This window comes from Triturus cristatus, chromosome 4_1 (genome assembly GCF_964204655.1).
Source record: "Triturus cristatus chromosome 4_1, aTriCri1.1, whole genome shotgun sequence".
NCBI lineage: Eukaryota > Metazoa > Chordata > Amphibia > Caudata > Salamandridae > Triturus > Triturus cristatus.
Window position 1 is genome coordinate 1,204,932,827 of NC_140585.1, and position 17,647 is coordinate 1,204,950,473.

General features: G+C 45.9%; 1 protein-coding gene across 1 annotated transcript in view; it reads right to left on the reverse strand.

The window, feature by feature from the left end:
* The window catches only part of CERS5 (ceramide synthase 5), a 539,422-nt gene that overhangs the window by 246,352 nt on the left and 275,423 nt on the right, over positions 1–17,647 (reverse strand). Inside the window, exon 7 of the mRNA XM_085654524.1 lies at positions 13,220–13,348. Within this exon, the coding sequence (XP_085510650.1) occupies positions 13,220–13,348 (129 nt within the window). The remainder of the gene's footprint in view (positions 1–13,219; positions 13,349–17,647) is intronic.

Sequence of the window (17,647 nt, forward strand, 5' to 3'; positions counted from 1 at the left end):
GAACCCAGACAGCCACCTCAGTGAAAATGATTACACTGGCAGTCCGCCAATCTTTGTGGTAGAACAGGGGCGTGGATCCCTTGTTCGGACTGAGTCCTGGACACTGGGGAGGAGATGGATACCCAGACACGCGGACCAGTGCTCTTTTACCTATCTCCTGCAGGTCACATAACTGTTTATTACCTGCCTTTCCTCCCATTAACGACACACTGGGCGGCCCATTTCCATACATCGAGATGGGGCGTTCACCTGACTTGCTGCTGCGCCCAGCGACATTTTCCTATGTGGGTATTGTGTTGCTTTGTTGTTACTGGGAAAGGAAATGATCTTCAATGAGTGCAGGGGGGCACTGAAGTGGGAGGTGGGTGGGTAATACAAAATGTTCTAACTCTGTTTTTATCACAGCACTGCAGTGAGGTACATCACAATCACTACATCACTCCTGTTCTGCCTGCACCTACAGAACACAGTTCAAGCTCATTCTCTCCTATCACCGATATGACAGACATAACCCTAATGACATGTAATGTACGGGGTCCTAATGACCCCGAAAGGTGAGATTAGTCTTCGCACACTTCCGCGACCACAGAGTAGACATACCACTCTTACAAGAGCTAGCTACACTTGACCAAGACCTCGGGGAACAGGCTGTGCTCTGGGTGGCTTGGTGAGGCGCATGTGGCGACATACTCTGCCAATGTACGGGGGGTTGTGGTACTCAGCAGAAAAAGGCTGCAATGGCAGACCCTGAGCTCCCTATGTGACAGGGAGGGAAGATATGTAAACCTCCATGAGATACTAGCTAGCATGAGAGTCACTATAGCCTGTGTGCATGTCCCAAATGTAGACGTCCAGAGCTACTCTAGAGAGGGGAGGCAGGCTTTTACATGGAGGCTGCAACCCTTCACTCTTCGAGAATCAGTGTCCCATGCGGATATGTGAGCATCTGTGCTGGAATACTAGGAGACTAACACCAGCACAGTAAAATCCCCTGGGTTGATCTGGAAGGCCTTCAAGGCTTATATCAGAGGAATTTGACCTCCAATTCTTCAAAAAGGGCGATCAGTGCGTACAGGCGCAGTTTTGCAAAGAACTGTCAGATTATCAGGAGGATGTTAAGCACAACAAAACACAGAAATCCTAGGGTCTACAAACTGCCACTGGGTGATATTCAGACCTATGTGGTAGAAAGCCTAACTTAAAGGAAGATAAAGCACTACATGTATAAGGGCAGATCCCTTTAAGGACGAGATCCCTCACTCACCAGAGGTGACATGCTTCATCATAGGGACTCTCCTCCCAAGGGAAAAACCTAGTTCCCTTGGGGGCTACAACCCCCTCACTGAGAGGGAGGAGCTCAGGGATGTTTTTTGTTGGTGTTAAAGGACTGACTACGTCCACATATGATGAGCCAAAAAGTGTGAGCAAGGATGCAGCGCAAAAATAAGACAAATGTGAAGAATAGTGCAAGGTTAAAACTGGCTAGGAGGCACCAAAACCAACTTTAATTAAGAGGTGCCAACTGTCAGGGTTAAAAAGCAGTGCACCTGCAGTATGGATTTAGAACTGCTATGGTGTGGGTTTTAGGTGGTCAACATGTTTCAGCCCACGAAGACCAAAGATGGATCGGGCTTTCGTCAGGACCTTTCAAACGCTGCTGCAATATCAAAAAGTGAGTAAACTATAACAAAAAAGGATATCAAGCCAATGCGATGTCATCAGCCTGTGGTTGAACCTGCATGTACCTGGAACAAACAAGAATTGCCACATGTCAGGAGAAAATAAAGTGTCTCATGATATTATCAGGAGTTAGCTCGAACTAGGGATCTGCATATACATGAATGGAGGACAGAGTTACCTTACCCGCATTAGCTGGGCACAAGGTCTCTCCTCTCGCCTGGCAACCGCTCAGGAGGGCAGCACCGCTCTACAAAAAAATATACCGGAATATATCTTTAAAAAAATAATGTGGTGCAGAAAGAGTAAAATAAATCTCAAAGAATGATCGTGTACAAGTCAAATGCTTGACAAATCGATCTTAATAGGAACCATCAGTATGGGGAGCCATAGGTGATAAAAAGGAGTGGGAGGAAATACCATTACAACAAACACTACATATGTCGGACAGCAAGGCCATTATTAGCATGCAGACTCACTAAATAGTGGTAGAGCCAGCCACCGTCAATTAGAATGGTGGTTGACAGATGGGAGCGTCTAGCTAAAAGCGTTTAAAACCCAAGCATACAACTAACCGGGTACAGACTGCCGCGCTGATAGGCACCAAGGACAGACTGTCCAAAACAAAGCAAAAGCTATCCAGAGGAAAGGATCCCAATTGCTCACCTTTCCGTCGGTACCGCTAATCCGGGAGTTGCTGCCGGAGGGGAGAGTGAGTCTCGGGCCGCCCTCTTAAATAGCCCCTGGCGTATATGCCTAATCGTTTTCAGGTGGGGAAAGAAGCGTAACTCATAGCGCATGCCCAATCCAAGAAAACTCTGAATGTAGTATGGCGCATGCGCATTAGCAGAACACCGCCTCTACACGATGGCAGTAGCAGGCGAACTGTCGCGCATGCTCAGATGGATCATATGTACGGAACGGCAAAATTGTAGGAGGCAATGAAAACGTCCACAACGTGTTGGGCATTTAGTGTATAGAGGCACCTGCGCCAAGAAAGAGTGGGCTCACACATAAATGGGGCCCATAAGATAAATGCAAGGGCACCCCATTTGGAACCAAGGAGTGCAGGAGCAAGTAAGCCCCATAAACATGATTGACGGTAAATCAGTATCAAGAATAATTTATGCTGAAAGACCAACATGAGCCACAGTAAGTCAAACCAGTGAATTAGTATAGCCATAAACCACGCACAAGCAGAAGTATTAACCCAAAATTGCACCACGGTCTGCAACTGAATTGAAGTCAGATTCCACAAAGAAACAAGAACCAGTGCAATATAAAGGGTAGAGCATGACCAAAGGTCCAATGCAGTCTAGGTGGTACAGATGCCTTGAGCGGTACAGCAAATAAAGGGTATTATAGTGACACCCAAGGGATGTCGTCATTCAGACCGGACTTGTCAGTCTCCAATTTAAAAACCCAACGTTGTTCCTTCTTGAACAGAAAGGAGGATATATCTGTCAAGTGAGTGGGAATAAAGGGGCGCTCCAACACTGTCCATTTCAGATCTTGGGGACTATGTCCAGCTGTCACAAAGTGTTGGGTTAGTTTGGTGGAAGTTTTCTTGCAGCGAATGGTGCTCTTGTGCTCCAGTATGCGTACCTTCACTCTCCGTGTTGTCATACCAACATACCGGAGTAGGCAAGGGCGCGTGATGAGATAAATCAAATTAGTACTGTTGCAATTTGTGTGATTGACCAAAATCCAGGGTTTCGAAGTCCCAATGTCTATTTCAGTAGTGTGTGAAGTATGTGCACATGCAGCACAATTGCCGCAAGGGAAGTGTCCACGTACCCTCGGTAAGTCCCACAATGTGTCTTGGTGAGGTCTCTTATTCTCAAGTGGTCGGGTATGTACAAGTCTATCCCTGATGTTGGTACTCCGTCTGAAAGCAAACAAGGGACGTGGTAATGGAATAGTCCCAATGTTAAGTATCTTCCAGTTCGCCAAGATACTTTTCTTGATTTGATTCGAAAAGCTACAGAATGTATGGACACAAGTCAGTCTGTTAGTAGTTTCTTTGGGACTGTTTAATTCGAGTAGTGCAGCTCTGTTATTATTCGCTGCCCGTTTCTGGGACTGTTTCACCAACTTCTTGGGGTAATGTCTGGTTACCAACTGATTTGATAGTGCTTCAGCATGTTCATAGTACTTGTTCGTCGTGGAACAGTTCCTCCTAATTCGCAAAAACTGTCCAAAGGGCAGATTTTGGCGTAAAGCCTTAGGATGGAAACTGTCATATAGCAGCAGGGAGTTTCTTGCCATCGGTTTTCTGTATAGTTCAGAACGGAGCCCGCCATCAGACAGGAAAATCAAAACATCCAGAAACGGCAAACTCTCTTTGCTAAACTCACAGGTGAACCTCAAAAAAGCATTACGAGTATTCAGCCAAGTCTTGAATTCATTGATGGATGTCAGCGACCCTGTCCATACGACAAAGACATCATCAATGTACCGTTTCCAACACCGTATGTGATGTCGATATGGGTTGAGAGGGCACATGATGTGTTCCTGTTCAAAACTATGGACATAAAGGTTCGCTAAACTAGGAGCGAAAACACTGCCCATAGATGTGCCGGACACTTGGAGATAAAGCTGTTCCTCAAATCTAAAAAAATTCTCCTTCATAGCGATGCGGGCACAATTCATTATAAAGGATACCGGAGTGATAGAATCCGGAACTTGGTCAATAAGCAAGTCCTCTATCTTGGCTAAAGTCTCATCTTGAGGAATACAGGTATAAAGCGATTCCACATCAAAAGAGACAAGGAAATCGCTGTCTGTGTTAAAGTCAATTGACTCAATAAGATTAAGAACATCCTTGGTGTCTTTAAGGTAGGTAGGCATATCCAGAACAAGTGGATGGAGAAAGTGATCCACAAAGGTGGATAGTGGTTCTAACAGAGATCCCAAACCCGAGATGATAGGACGTCCCGGAGGTGGTCTCTGTGTTTTGTGCACCTTGGGTAGAGCATAAAAGTATGGAATGACAGGATGTCTTTGCACTAGAAAAACTGACTCCTGCTCGGTAATCCAACCATTAGTCACTGCTTCCTCTACCATAGATTTAATTTCTTGTTCCAATCTGGTGGTGGGGTCTTCTCGTAGGGGTTTGTAAAACTGGGTGTTGCCCAGCTGTCTCAGGCATTCAGCACGGTATGTAGAGGAGTCCATAAGAACTATGGCTCCGTCCTTGTCCGCTGGTTTGATCGTGAGATTCATCCATGGCTAGGGACTGCATAGCCTGTCGCTCTCTTTTGTTCAGATTTTGAAACTGTCTAGTCGCCCTAGTACGCAATTGTGAGACTTGGCTAATTACAGCCTGCTCAAAAGTAAGGACTTGTGGCGGAACCTGATGAGGCAGAGGGTTAAACGTAGACTTGTTCTTCAGGCCCGTGTTAGTTTCTACCTCATCCGTGTGGTCCAGATGTTTGTCTTGAAAAAAGAATTGAAGACGAATTTTGCGAAAAAACTGCGCCAGTTCTTGTCTGATTTGAAAAAAATCACCATGAAAGGTAGGGACGAACCCTAAACCTTTGTTGAGGAGAGCCTGTTCATCCTCATTGATGGTGCGGCCACTCCGGTTAATTACTACGTCGTTTCGTGGCTCGGACCTACTTGGGCCTCTGTCATACTCCTGGTTGACCGTGCCGGTGGATCGTCCGCCCAACGGACATGAGATCTCTGGTTCCGGCGTCTTCCTCTTGACCTGCTTCGGCCAAACTCTAAAAAAGACTGGTTAGGATATGACTGAGGTTGTGGTTGAAAAGGAAACATAGGGCCTTGTGGGGGCACAGGAGGAAAGCCACAGGGTCCAGGTGTCCACCATTGAGGTTGTGATGGAAAGGGCGGTAGGCCACCCCGCTGGTTCCTCCAACGGCCCCTATTGGTCCGGGCAGGTCCTTTTCGTTGGGAAGGGCCCTGATTTGGGGCATCAGAGTCACTTGACCAGTCATCACTGCCAGAGGTGGAGTAGTTGGACCCATATCTCCTACCTTGTCTGTTGAACTGGGGGGGGTACGTATTTACTACTGGTGTATGGATATACTTTTTCCATTGCAAAAGCGCTAAATCCTTTTGCAATAGAAAAGGACCTGCCCGGACCAATAGGGGCCGTTGGAGGAACCAGCGGGGTGGCCTACCGCCCTTTCCATTACAACCTCAATGGTGGACACCTGGACCCTATGGCTTTCCTCCTGTGCCCCCACAAGGCCCTATGTTTCCTTTTCAACCACAACCTCAGTCATATCCTAACCAGTCTTTTTTAGAGTTTGGCCGAAGCAGGTCAAGAGGAAGACGCCGGAACCAGAGATCTCCTGTCCGTTGGGCGGACGATCCACCGGCACGGTCAACCAGGAGTATGACAGAGGCCCAAGCAGGTCCGAGCCACGAAACGACGTAGTAATTAACCTGAGTGGCCGCACCATCAATGAGGATGAACAGGCTATCCTCAACAAAGGTTTAGGGTTCGTCCCTACCTTTCATGGTGATTTTTTTCAAATCAGACAAGAACTGGCGCAGTTTTTTCGCAAAATTCGTCTTCAATTCTTTTTTCAAGACAAACATCTGGACCACACGGATGAGGTAGAAACTAACACGGGCCTGAAGAACAAGTCTACGTTTAACCCTCTGCCTCATCAGGTTCCGCCACAAGTCCTTACTTTTGAGCAGGCTGTAATTAGCCAAGTCTCACAATTGCGTACTAGGGCGACTAGACAGTTTCAAAATCTGAACAAAAGAGAGCGACAGGCTATGCAGTCCCTAGCCATGGATGAATCTATCAAGATCAAACCAGCGGACAAGGGCGGAGCCATAGTTCTTATGGACTCCTCTACATACCGTGCTGAATGCCTGAGACAGCTGGGCAACACCCAGTTTTACAAACCCCTACGAGAAGACCCCACCACCAGATTGGAACAAGAAATTAAATCTATGGTAGAGGAAGCAGTGACTAATGGTTGGATTACCGAGCAGGAGTCAGTTTTTCTAGTGCAAAGACATCCTGTCATTCCATACTTTTATGCTCTACCCAAGGTGCACAAAACACAGAGACCACCTCCGGGACGTCCTATCATCTCGGGTTTGGGATCTCTGTTAGAACCACTATCCACCTTTGTGGATCACTTTCTCCATCCACTTGTTCTGGATATGCCTACCTACCTTAAAGACACCAAGGATGTTCTTAATCTTATTGAGTCAATTGACTTTAACACAGACAGCGATTTCCTTGTCTCTTTTGATGTGGAATCGCTTTATACCTGTATTCCTCAAGATGAGACTTTAGCCAAGATAGAGGACTTGCTTATTGACCAAGTTCCGGATTCTATCACTCCGGTATCCTTTATAATGAATTGTGCCCGCATCGCTATGAAGGAGAATTTTTTTAGATTTGAGGAACAGCTTTATCTCCAAGTGTCCGGCACATCTATGGGCAGTGTTTTCGCTCCTAGTTTAGCGAACCTTTATGTCCATAGTTTTGAACAGGAACACATCATGTGCCCTCTCAACCCATATCGACATCACATACGGTGTTGGAAACGGTACATTGATGATGTCTTTGTCGTATGGACAGGGTCGCTGACATCCATCAATGAATTCAAGACTTGGCTGAATACTCGTAATGCTTTTTTGAGGTTCACCTGTGAGTTTAGCAAAGAGAGTTTGCCGTTTCTGGATGTTTTGATTTTCCCGGCTGATGGCGGGCTCCGTTCTTTACTATACAGAAAACCGATGGCAAGAAACTCCCTGCTGCTATATGACAGTTTCCATCCTAAGGCTTTACGCCAAAATCTGCCCTTTGGACAGTTTTTGCGAATTAGGAGGAACTGTTCCACGACGAACAAGTACTATGAACATGCTGAAGCACTATCAAATCAGTTGGTAACCAGACATTACCCCAAGAAGTTGGTAAAACAGTCCCTGAAACGGGCAGCGAATAATAACAGAGCTGCACTACTCGAATTAAACAGTCCCAAAGAAACTACTAACAGACTGACTTGTGTCCATACATTCTGTAGCTTTTCGAATCAAATCAAGAAAAGTATCTTGGCGAACTGGAAGATACTTAACATTGGGACTATTCCATTACCACGTCCCTAGTTTGCTTTCAGACGGAGTACCAACATCAGGGATAGACTTGTACATACCCGACCACTTGAGAATAAGAGACCTCACCAAGACACATTGTGGGACTTACCGAGGGTACGTGGACACTTCCCTTGCGGCAATTGTGCTGCATGTGCACATACTTCACACACTACTGAAATAGACATTGGGACTTCGAAACCCTGGATTTTGGTCAATCACACAAATTGCAACAGTACTAATTTGATTTATCTCATCACGTGCCCTTGCCTACTCCGGTATGTTGGTATGACAACACGGAGAGTGAAGGTACGCATACTGGAGCACAAGAGCACCATTCGCTGCAAGAAAACTTCCACCAAACTAACCCAACACTTTGTGACAGCTGGACATAGTCCCCAAGATCTGAAATGGACAGTGTTGGAGCGCCCCTTTATTCCCACTCACTTGACAGATATATCCACCTTTCTGTTCAAGAAGGAACAACGTTGGGTTTTTAAATTGGAGACTGACAAGTCCGGTCTGAATGACGACTCCCTTGGGTGTCACTATAATACCCTTTATTTGCTGTACCGCTCAAGGCATCTGTACCACCTAGACTGCATTGGACCTTTGGTCATGCTCTACCCTTTATATTGCACTGGTTCTTGTTTCTTTGTGCAATCTGACTTCAATTCAGTTGCAGACCGTGGTGCAATTTTGGGTTAATACTTCTGCTTGTGCGTGGTTTATGGCTATACTAATTCACTGGTTTGACTTTCTGTGGCTCATGTTGGTCTTTCAGCATAAATTATTCTTGATACTGATTTACCGTCAATCATGTTTATGGGGCTTACTTGCTCCTGCACTCCTTGGCTCCAAATGGGGTGCCCTTGCATTTATCTTATGGGCCCCATTTATGTGTGAGCCCACTCTTTCTTGGCGCAGGTGCCTCTATACACTAAACGCCCAACACGTTGTGGACGTTTTCATTGCCTCCTACAATTTTGCCGTTCCGTACATAAGATCCATCTGAGCATGCGCGACAGTTCGCCTGCTACTGCCATCGTGTAGAGGCGGTGTTCTGCTAATGCGCATGCGCCATACTACATTCAGAGTTTTCTTGGATTGGGCATGCGCTATGAGTTACGCTTCTTTCCCCACCTGAAAACGATTAGGCATATACGCCAGGGGCTATTTAAGAGGGCGGCCCGATACTCACTCTCCCCTCCGGCAGCAGGCTCTCCCGGATTAGCGGTACCGACGGAAAGGTGAGCAATTGGGATCCTTTCCTCTGGATAGCTTTTGCTTTGTTTTGGACAGTCTGTCCTTGGTGCCTATCAGCGCGGCAGTCTGTACCCGGTTAGTTGTATGCTTGGGTTTTAAATGCTTTTAGCTAGACGCTCCCATCTGTCAACCACCATTCTAATTGACGGTGGCTGGCTCTACCACTATTTAGTGAGTCTGCATGCTAATAATGGCCTTGCTGTCCGACATATGTAGTGTTTGTTGTAATGGTATTTCCTCCCACTCCTTTTTATCACCTATGGCTCCCCATACTGATGGCTCCTATTAAGATCGATTTGTCAAGCATTTGACTTATACACGATCATTCTTTGAGATTTATTTTACTCTTTCTGCACCACATTATTTTTTTAAAGATATATTCCGGTATATTTTTTTGTAGAGCGGTGCTGCCCTCCTGAGCGGTTGCCAGGCGAGAGGAGAGACCTTGTGCCCAGCTAATGCGGGTAAGGTAACTCTGTCCTCCATTCATGTATATGCAGATCCCTAGTTCGAGCTAACTCCTGATAATATCATGAGACACTTTATTTTCTCCTGACATGTGGCAATTCTTGTTTGTTCCAGGTACATGCAGGTTCAACCACAGGCTGATGACATCGCATTGGCTTGATATCCTTTTTTGTTATAGTTTACTCACTTTTTGATATTGCAGCAGCGTTTGAAAGGTCCTGACGAAAGCCCGATCCATCTTTGGTCTTCGTGGGCTGAAACATGTTGACCACCTAAAACCCACACCATAGCAGTTCTAAATCCATACTGCAGGTGCACTGCTTTTTAACCCTGACAGTTGGCACCTCTTAATTAAAGTTGGTTTTGGTGCCTCCTAGCCAGTTTTAACCTTGCACTATTCTTCACATTTGTCTTATTTTTGCGCTGCATCCTTGCTCACACTTTTTGGCTCATCATATGTGGACGTAGTCAGTCCATTAACACCAACAAAAAACATCCCTGAGCTCCTCCCTCTCAGTGAGGGGGTTTTAGCCCCCAAGGGAACTAGGTTTTTCCCTTGGGAGGAGAGTCCCTATGATGAAGCATGTCACCTCTGGTGAGTGAGGGATCTCGTCCTTAAAGGGATCTGCCCTTATACATGTAGTGCTTTATCTTCCTTTAAGTTAGGCTTTCTACCACATAGGTCTGAATATCACCCAGTGGCAGTTTGTAGACCCTAGGATTTCTGTGTTTTGTTGTTAGCTCTCTGGGGAGACAATCTTTTAGTGGTCTTTAAAATCCTCCCTTGGACTCTCTTGTTCAAACTGTGTCCTTTACAGGATGTTAAGCACAAGCGGGCCACCGCCAGACGATACGTTGAGGAAGACAGGGCTGGTAAGACACTAGACGCTCTGATTAATAAAAAATGGTGTAGTTCCTACATAGTGGAACTGGTGACCGATGTGGGGATGACCTCATGGACAGGGGCTCACAGGATACCATCCAGCTACTGGCAGGATAACTAACACACTAACACACACGAACACACTACCTAGACGCTCCTATCACAACAGAAAATAATATACAGACCCTCTGCAGCCTGCCTAGCGTCAAGCCACCCGACTTGGACGGAGTGACTACCCAGTTCTATAAGGAGTACTTATTCTCACTGGGCCTTCACCTCCTAACAATGAACGAAGAAGCATGGAGCAAGGGAATCCAACCCCTTTCTCTGAGAGAAGCATTGATGGTCACTAACTCCGCTCCATGATTAACAAGGACAACAAAATACTTAACAAATTGCTGGCTTCTAAACTCCTGACCCTTTTGCTATACATTGTCCAGCCGGATCAGTCGGGCTTTGTCCCGAGGCACTCAACTGCCCACAACCTATATACTTTGTACTATTTCATAAACTAAACCCGAAACGTCCGGTGGCTGCTGTGTTCCTGGACGCCACAAAGGCATTTTACTCCCTGGAGTGTCCCTTTATTTTCGCATTGGTTCAGAAGCTGGGTTTTAGCTGACCTTTCCTTCAGTGGATCAGACTTCTCTATACGCTCCTCATGACCAGGCTCGGCATTAATGGCACGGCTGCTCCCCTATAACCATCAACAAAGGTACAAGGCAAGGATGCCCGCTCTCCCCAATCTTTTTTGCAATTGGGATGGAGCATCAGGCAGCCCATCTGCGGAGGGGTCAAGCTTTTACAGCGTGCAGACTGATAGTATCCAAGTACACGGATGACGTGACTCTTTGAGAGTGCTCCAGGAATTCCTGCTGTTCGCCCAACTCAACGTAATAACCATTAATTGGTTCAAGTCTGTTATCTTCCAAATGACGGAGGGGACTATTCGCTTTTTGACAGTTTCCACTTGAGTGGGCTGGAGCCTCTGTGAGGTACCTGGTCATATGGATGAGCACAGACCTGGACCAGCTGTGGTCGAGAACTATGGTGTCGCAGACGAGGAAAGTCTCTGTGAATTGGGCTGCCGCTGTCTATGGCGGGTAGGATAGCCGTCACAAAGATGGTCACCCTGCCCAATATCCCAATCCCCCTCACCAGAGATTTCATTGCCCGTCTTTGATCATTGATGACCCGATTGGCCTAGACAGTTAAGCAGCCTAGGCTTGCATGGACGCGCTGATGCTCTCATTTGAGCAGGGTGACCTGGGTGTCCCCTATTTCGAATAATACTATTATTGCACGCAAGCGCAGCATGCTTTTATTGGTCCTATTGCATGACGTTCTTACCACATACTGCAGTCAAGGAACACAATATGTCTATGTGCCCTCTGACCACAGTAATATGCTCCCCACCACGGCACCCTAGAGGCACAGCAGACACGGTGCAGTGTCCAGATGAGGGACTGGTTCTGCCAGCGAGGGCTACTAGACTGTCTATATGACGCCCAAGTGCAGGAGGAGTGTAATCCAAGGTTTCCCCTTACTCTGGAGGACCGAACTTGGAGACAATTGACCCAGGCGGGCCTCACCGAATGGGGCGACCTGTATCGAGATGGAACCTTTATTGGCATGCAGAAGGTGCAATCTCGGCCCAAAAGTGTACCGCTAAACACACTATTGTATTATCAACTGCGTGCTGCCTCTAAAGCACTGCATCCCTCATTTCTCCAAGAGCCTGCGGGCTTGGCCGCCCTACAGAATATGCTTGCTTCCCCGTTCCTTAAACAAACTAATCACAAGATTGTACAGACTAACGCAGGACAGGGCGCCTGTGGCCACACCTAGGGCACTTGAACACTGAAGGAGAGACCTGGGACCCACACTTATGGACAATTGCTGGATGTACTGCTGCTTCCACGCAGCTGCACTCTCCAACTACAGACTGCTCTTAATACACGTCAAGCACTTACACAGTGTCTACCACACCACGATGGGGCTTTGTAAAATGGGGTTCAGAACAGACAATGGCTGTATTAGATACAGGAGGGAGGATGCTGATTTTTTTACATTTAGCCTGGGGCTTCAATAGAGTGGCTCACTTCTGGACCACAGTCTTCGATCAGCTTGAGGACGTGAAGGGCTGGAGAGCCTGTGGTTGCACTACTGGGATACGTTAAAGATGCCCCTGATGTTGCTCACGGCCAAGAAAAGGGTCGGCATGCACGGGGGGGGACACCGCCTGGCCCCACAGGAGATAGACTGGCTGATAGATCTGGCAATTTGCCAGGAGAGGCTTAATGAATACTGGGCAATATTGCCGACAAAAGCCACACCACGGAATATGTGGGGCCCCCTCAGCACATATCTGGCACTGTTTAATCAGGGGACGGTAACACTACCCGGACATAATGGGGAGGAGGCACATGCCCAAAGTATATACAGATACAACACACACTACCCAAGGGGTGCCAACTAAACTGGTCCACCTCAGACAATTGATGGCATTTCTCACCTTTGGAAGTATGTCTGACACCAAACATGTGCAATAGACTAGTAACACTATCGTCAATATAAGTACCCTGCTGTAACATTTCCTTGTTTTTTTCTCTTCTGCCTTCTGCCTCTGTTGGTGTTTCTCAATTCAAAATCGATAACATTATTAATAAAAATCCTGGTAAGCAAGAGAAAAACCTACACTGAGGCACATCACCATAGTATACACTTTTATGGTGATAACAGTAACTGCCAACTGTAAGGCAGAGACATTGGGTAAGCACATCATAAATTTCTAATACAGCACCAGCAGGGACCGGACTTCTGTCATGAAAAACTCACCTCTAAGAAGAAGTCAGAGGCGTCATGTAGACACATCACCAGAGTACCCACTCGCACCATGTTGTTCACATAGGAAAAGGATATGAGAGAAATCGTAGCCAAGTGATGGACAAACATGATCAGGAAATCCTGTAGATGAGAGAGAACACAAACCTGAAAATCATACAACCATCCTAAACACTTCTTTACCTTTAAAAGAGATCCCCCAACAACATTCACACATTTGTAATTACTAGACAAAGAGGCCAACAAAGAAGCCAGCAATGAGCCACATCTCTTCACTAGAAAAAAGCCATGGGAAAGTGAAAAAAAAAAATAATTGTTGCTTACCTTTAACTACAGTTCTCCAGGTTTTTTTTCCTTCCATATATTCACAAGCTTAAATTATTCCACATCGTCAGGCAGTGAAACCTTGAAAGAAGTCAACGTGTATATAGTGGTGTCCATACACACTCAGTTAACAATGCAATCCGCCATACACTACTTGCAGTCTATCCACCAAACTTTGGACAATGAAGTGGTGACATAAAAAGCTTGACTCCTTTTAGAGGTTTCAACTGTTTAATTTTCACAGCTTTTCAAACGTAAATAAGTTCTGGCGGGAAACTGTAGGTACGTGAAAGTAACTTTTTTCTTCTCCAGCATTGACTTAATACATTTGCACCCCTTAATTAAGAACAGCAAAGCAGTAGGTGAAGACAAAAAAGCGGAAAGAAGGAACGAGGTTCGCCTTTTACAGTTTTTAAAGCACTGCTTGGTTCACTGTCTACTCAGCTCCGGAATGTGCTTCAAGGCAATAATGCCTGGATAAGGCTTGAGCTTTCCTCCATGCACTTCTCCGCAGATTGCCTTTAGGTATGCTTCAACAAAGCGAGCAGTTGTAACCGCCATCCATGCATGGTATAGTGAGCTCTGACCACATCAGAGATGCAGCATGTCAAACCCTATTTCAGCAAGAATCTTCCGTTTTATTTCTTCCCAATGACTGGTTGGCAAAAGTCTTTTTGTCTGTTAGAAATAACATTTTAAATCTATTTTGATGTCTAGTGAATACGATGATCATACAGCCACAGTTAAAGCTGCAGGCAACAAGTAGGTAATGTGATCTGTGGTTTAAATGAACTAATGACAACACTTTCCTAAGAAATGCCTGATATGTCTTCAAAGAAACTCAATCGTTGGTGGAAAGACCGATAAAGCTCTTTGTTTGCTCAGGAAAGTATATCAAACTTGTCTGGCACAAACGATGGCCAACAAGAAGGCAGTCTTGAAAGAAAGGCAATGCACTGGGGCCCACTGAAGGTGGGCTGAGAGTACTCTATTTAGTAGCCTTGATCCTGATGGGAAATAACTAAAATGTCTGCTCATGTCCACAATGAGATTTAGGATGGGCAATTTGGCTTCCTTGTGCATTGTAAGATAGCAGCAGTGTGCACTGTGATTGAAACATACTTTTCTCCTGCAGTGGTGAGTCGTTAAAGGTAGGGCAAAAACAGATGAAGGAACATGGACAGCAGAGTCAGATTTTTCAACTGTGCTTTGAAAGTGATAGTTGAAGTCCTCAAAGTAGAAAGCGCTCTATCTGCTCGAATTCTTTGCATACAGTCATCCAGAAGATCTAGACAGTTAAACTAACTCTATGTAAGGCTGTTTTTGTGGCTCTCCACAGATTCCATAACCACCTCTCTCAAATGTGAATAAAATGTGTTTTTTTAGCCAAAGTTTGAGGTTTGCAAGACATTTAAGGGTAAAAAAAACTTTGTAGGATCTACATAAGTCACACTTCACTAGACTCACCTTGGTGCCCAGTTTTCAGAAATGCTTTGGTATGTTTTCCTGGGTGGCAGCGGAACCAGAGCACAAACTCCACAACTAACCCACATTTAAAAAATAAAATGTGATTTTGGTGGGTGAAATGTTTTATCTTCAGATCAAGTTATGGGGTGTTTTGTCTTGCAGGGGCTTGTTCCAACCACACAAGCGCAGTTTCTTTTTCAAATTACAGAACAGTAGACCATTTGTTATCAACAACTAGATTTCTCTGCCTTTTTGGCTTTCACATGGAAGCCAGAGTGCAAGAAATAACATTTTGGAGGGAAAATTAAACCTCTGAATAACATGAGCAGATAACCCCAAAATTCAGAAGTGTACAAATAACACCCGTTCTTCAACTACTCTGCATCTTATGCACATTTCAGAAAGACCTAAGTTGCACTCGGTGACCTATATCGAGAAGGCGCCTTCATCAGCATGGTGTTTGCCCATTCCCAAGGCCACTGGAAAGGCTTTATATTTATAAAGTTATTCAGCACAGAGACTTCTGCGGAGAATACCCACACTCATTTCCCAAGTCTGCAGACGAGCTGTGTTGCCGTCTAACTAATCCATTAGGATTACCCTATGGAGTTTTCATGCAACTCTAGGTTGCCTCACCCCTCACGTCCTGATGAAGACCTACTCAGATGGTTCCAAGTAAACGCAATATCTTGGGTCGAAACGTAGACACTGTCAAAATTTCTAGTACTATGACATAAGCCTATTGAACATTTAAGACAACTTTCCAGTTGCCCTGGAGAAAAGGGCATTTTTAACTTTATCATACTTGACAAATAGCACGAAGGCGGCTGAGGCACTGATTTTCATCTTGTAATTAATTTTTTTGACACTACGTTCTCACATGTCACGTTGCATGAGCACTTTCTTCACTTTTGGACGACTGCAGCAACCTACAGTACAGTGTGCATAGATACTTTCATGTACTTACACCATAATATATGCATTTGATATAGCTTTACCTCTGATTGTCTTTTCTTTTCTTAAAATAAATGTGTCTGCTGTCAAAAGTATCACCTGTATTCAATTGTTCTATCCCAACGGGACCATTTGTCTTTTGTACTAAATGCTACCCAAGTTCTGAGGTTCACTGGGTTACCCCATTGCATTGTAATGGCAAGTAGGGTTGAAGTAACAAACAAGACAGTTCAAAGAAGAGGGTCCAAGGGAATACATTTTAAAGATCACTAAGGATTATAGCCCCAAACAACTATTACCAAACATAGAAATCCTAGGGTCTACACACGTGCCAACAGTGCCAGTGAACAAAATACACTACCTCCAAGTTATTGCGGTGTTAAAGAACAAGTTACTTACCTTCGGTAACGATGTATCTGTAAGAAACATTAGGTAGTTAGATTCCTCACCTTAGAATATCCCCAGGCGTCAGGCTGGATCCAGAAAGATTTTTGTAGCAATACCCCTTGCGCGTCGCTAGGCGTCGTCTGCAGCTCCCCGTCCGTCGTTGGCGCCGTGCGCCGGAATGACATCAGAGTACTTGGACGCCGCCCTCGCGCGCTGACGTCAGTTCTTGTGCACAGCTTTCCGCGCCAGGAACGCAGAACCATGCAAGAGACCGACACTGGTGCCAAAAAAGTCTAGGGACCTGAACAGGACGACCTTAACCCTAGACGTCGGTTCGCAGTACGGGGAGGATGGGTGGGTCGGTGAGGAATCTAACTAACTAATGTTTCTTACAGATACATCGTTACCGAAGGTAAGTAACTTGTTCATCTGAAAGAAACACGTTAGTTAGATTCCTCACCTTAGAATAGATACTCCAGCAATACCAACCCCGGTGGTGGGTCTGCGAACCAAGATCACACCAGAAAGTCCTGGAGAACAGAACGGCCGTCTCTCCGGACTTGGCTGTCCAGGCAATAGTGCTTGGCGAACGTGTGCAACGAGGCCCACGTCGCCGCCTGACAGATGTCCTGCAAGGGAACTCCCCGCCCCAGGGCAGTAGTCGCTGCTGTGGCCCAAGTGCAATGGGCTCTCAGCCCAACAGGAGGGTCCTTGTTTGCCAAAGAGTAACAGACCTTGATACACAAAACGACCCACCGTGAGATGGTCCGCTTGTGTACAGCTTTCCCCTTCTTAGCGCCAACGTATCCAACAAAAAGTTGGTCGTCCACCCGGAACTGTTTGGTGCGATCCAAATAGGAGAGCGCACGTTTTGGGTCCAGACGGTGGAGCCTCTCTTCCTCTCTGGAAGGATGCGGAGGCGGAAAGAAGGTGTGAAAGGGGGGTCACCACCTTCGGAAGAAAAGAAGGACAAGTCCGGAGGACAACCTTGTCCGGATGAACAGACAGAAAAGGAGGCTTAGATGACAGAGCCTGGAGCTCACTCACCCTTCTAGCCGAGGTGATAGCTACCAGGAAAGCAGTCTTAAGAGTCAGAAGACGAAGGGCACAATTGTGAAGAGGTTCAAAGGGAGCACACATCAGAAATGTCAGGACAAGATTCAAATCCCACTGAGGCATTACGAAAGGGACAGGAGGGAACATGTGGGTAATGCCTTTAAGAAAACGCGAAACTACAGGGGACTTGAAAAGAGAGGGCTGATCAGGAAGCCTCAAGAATGCAGAGATTGC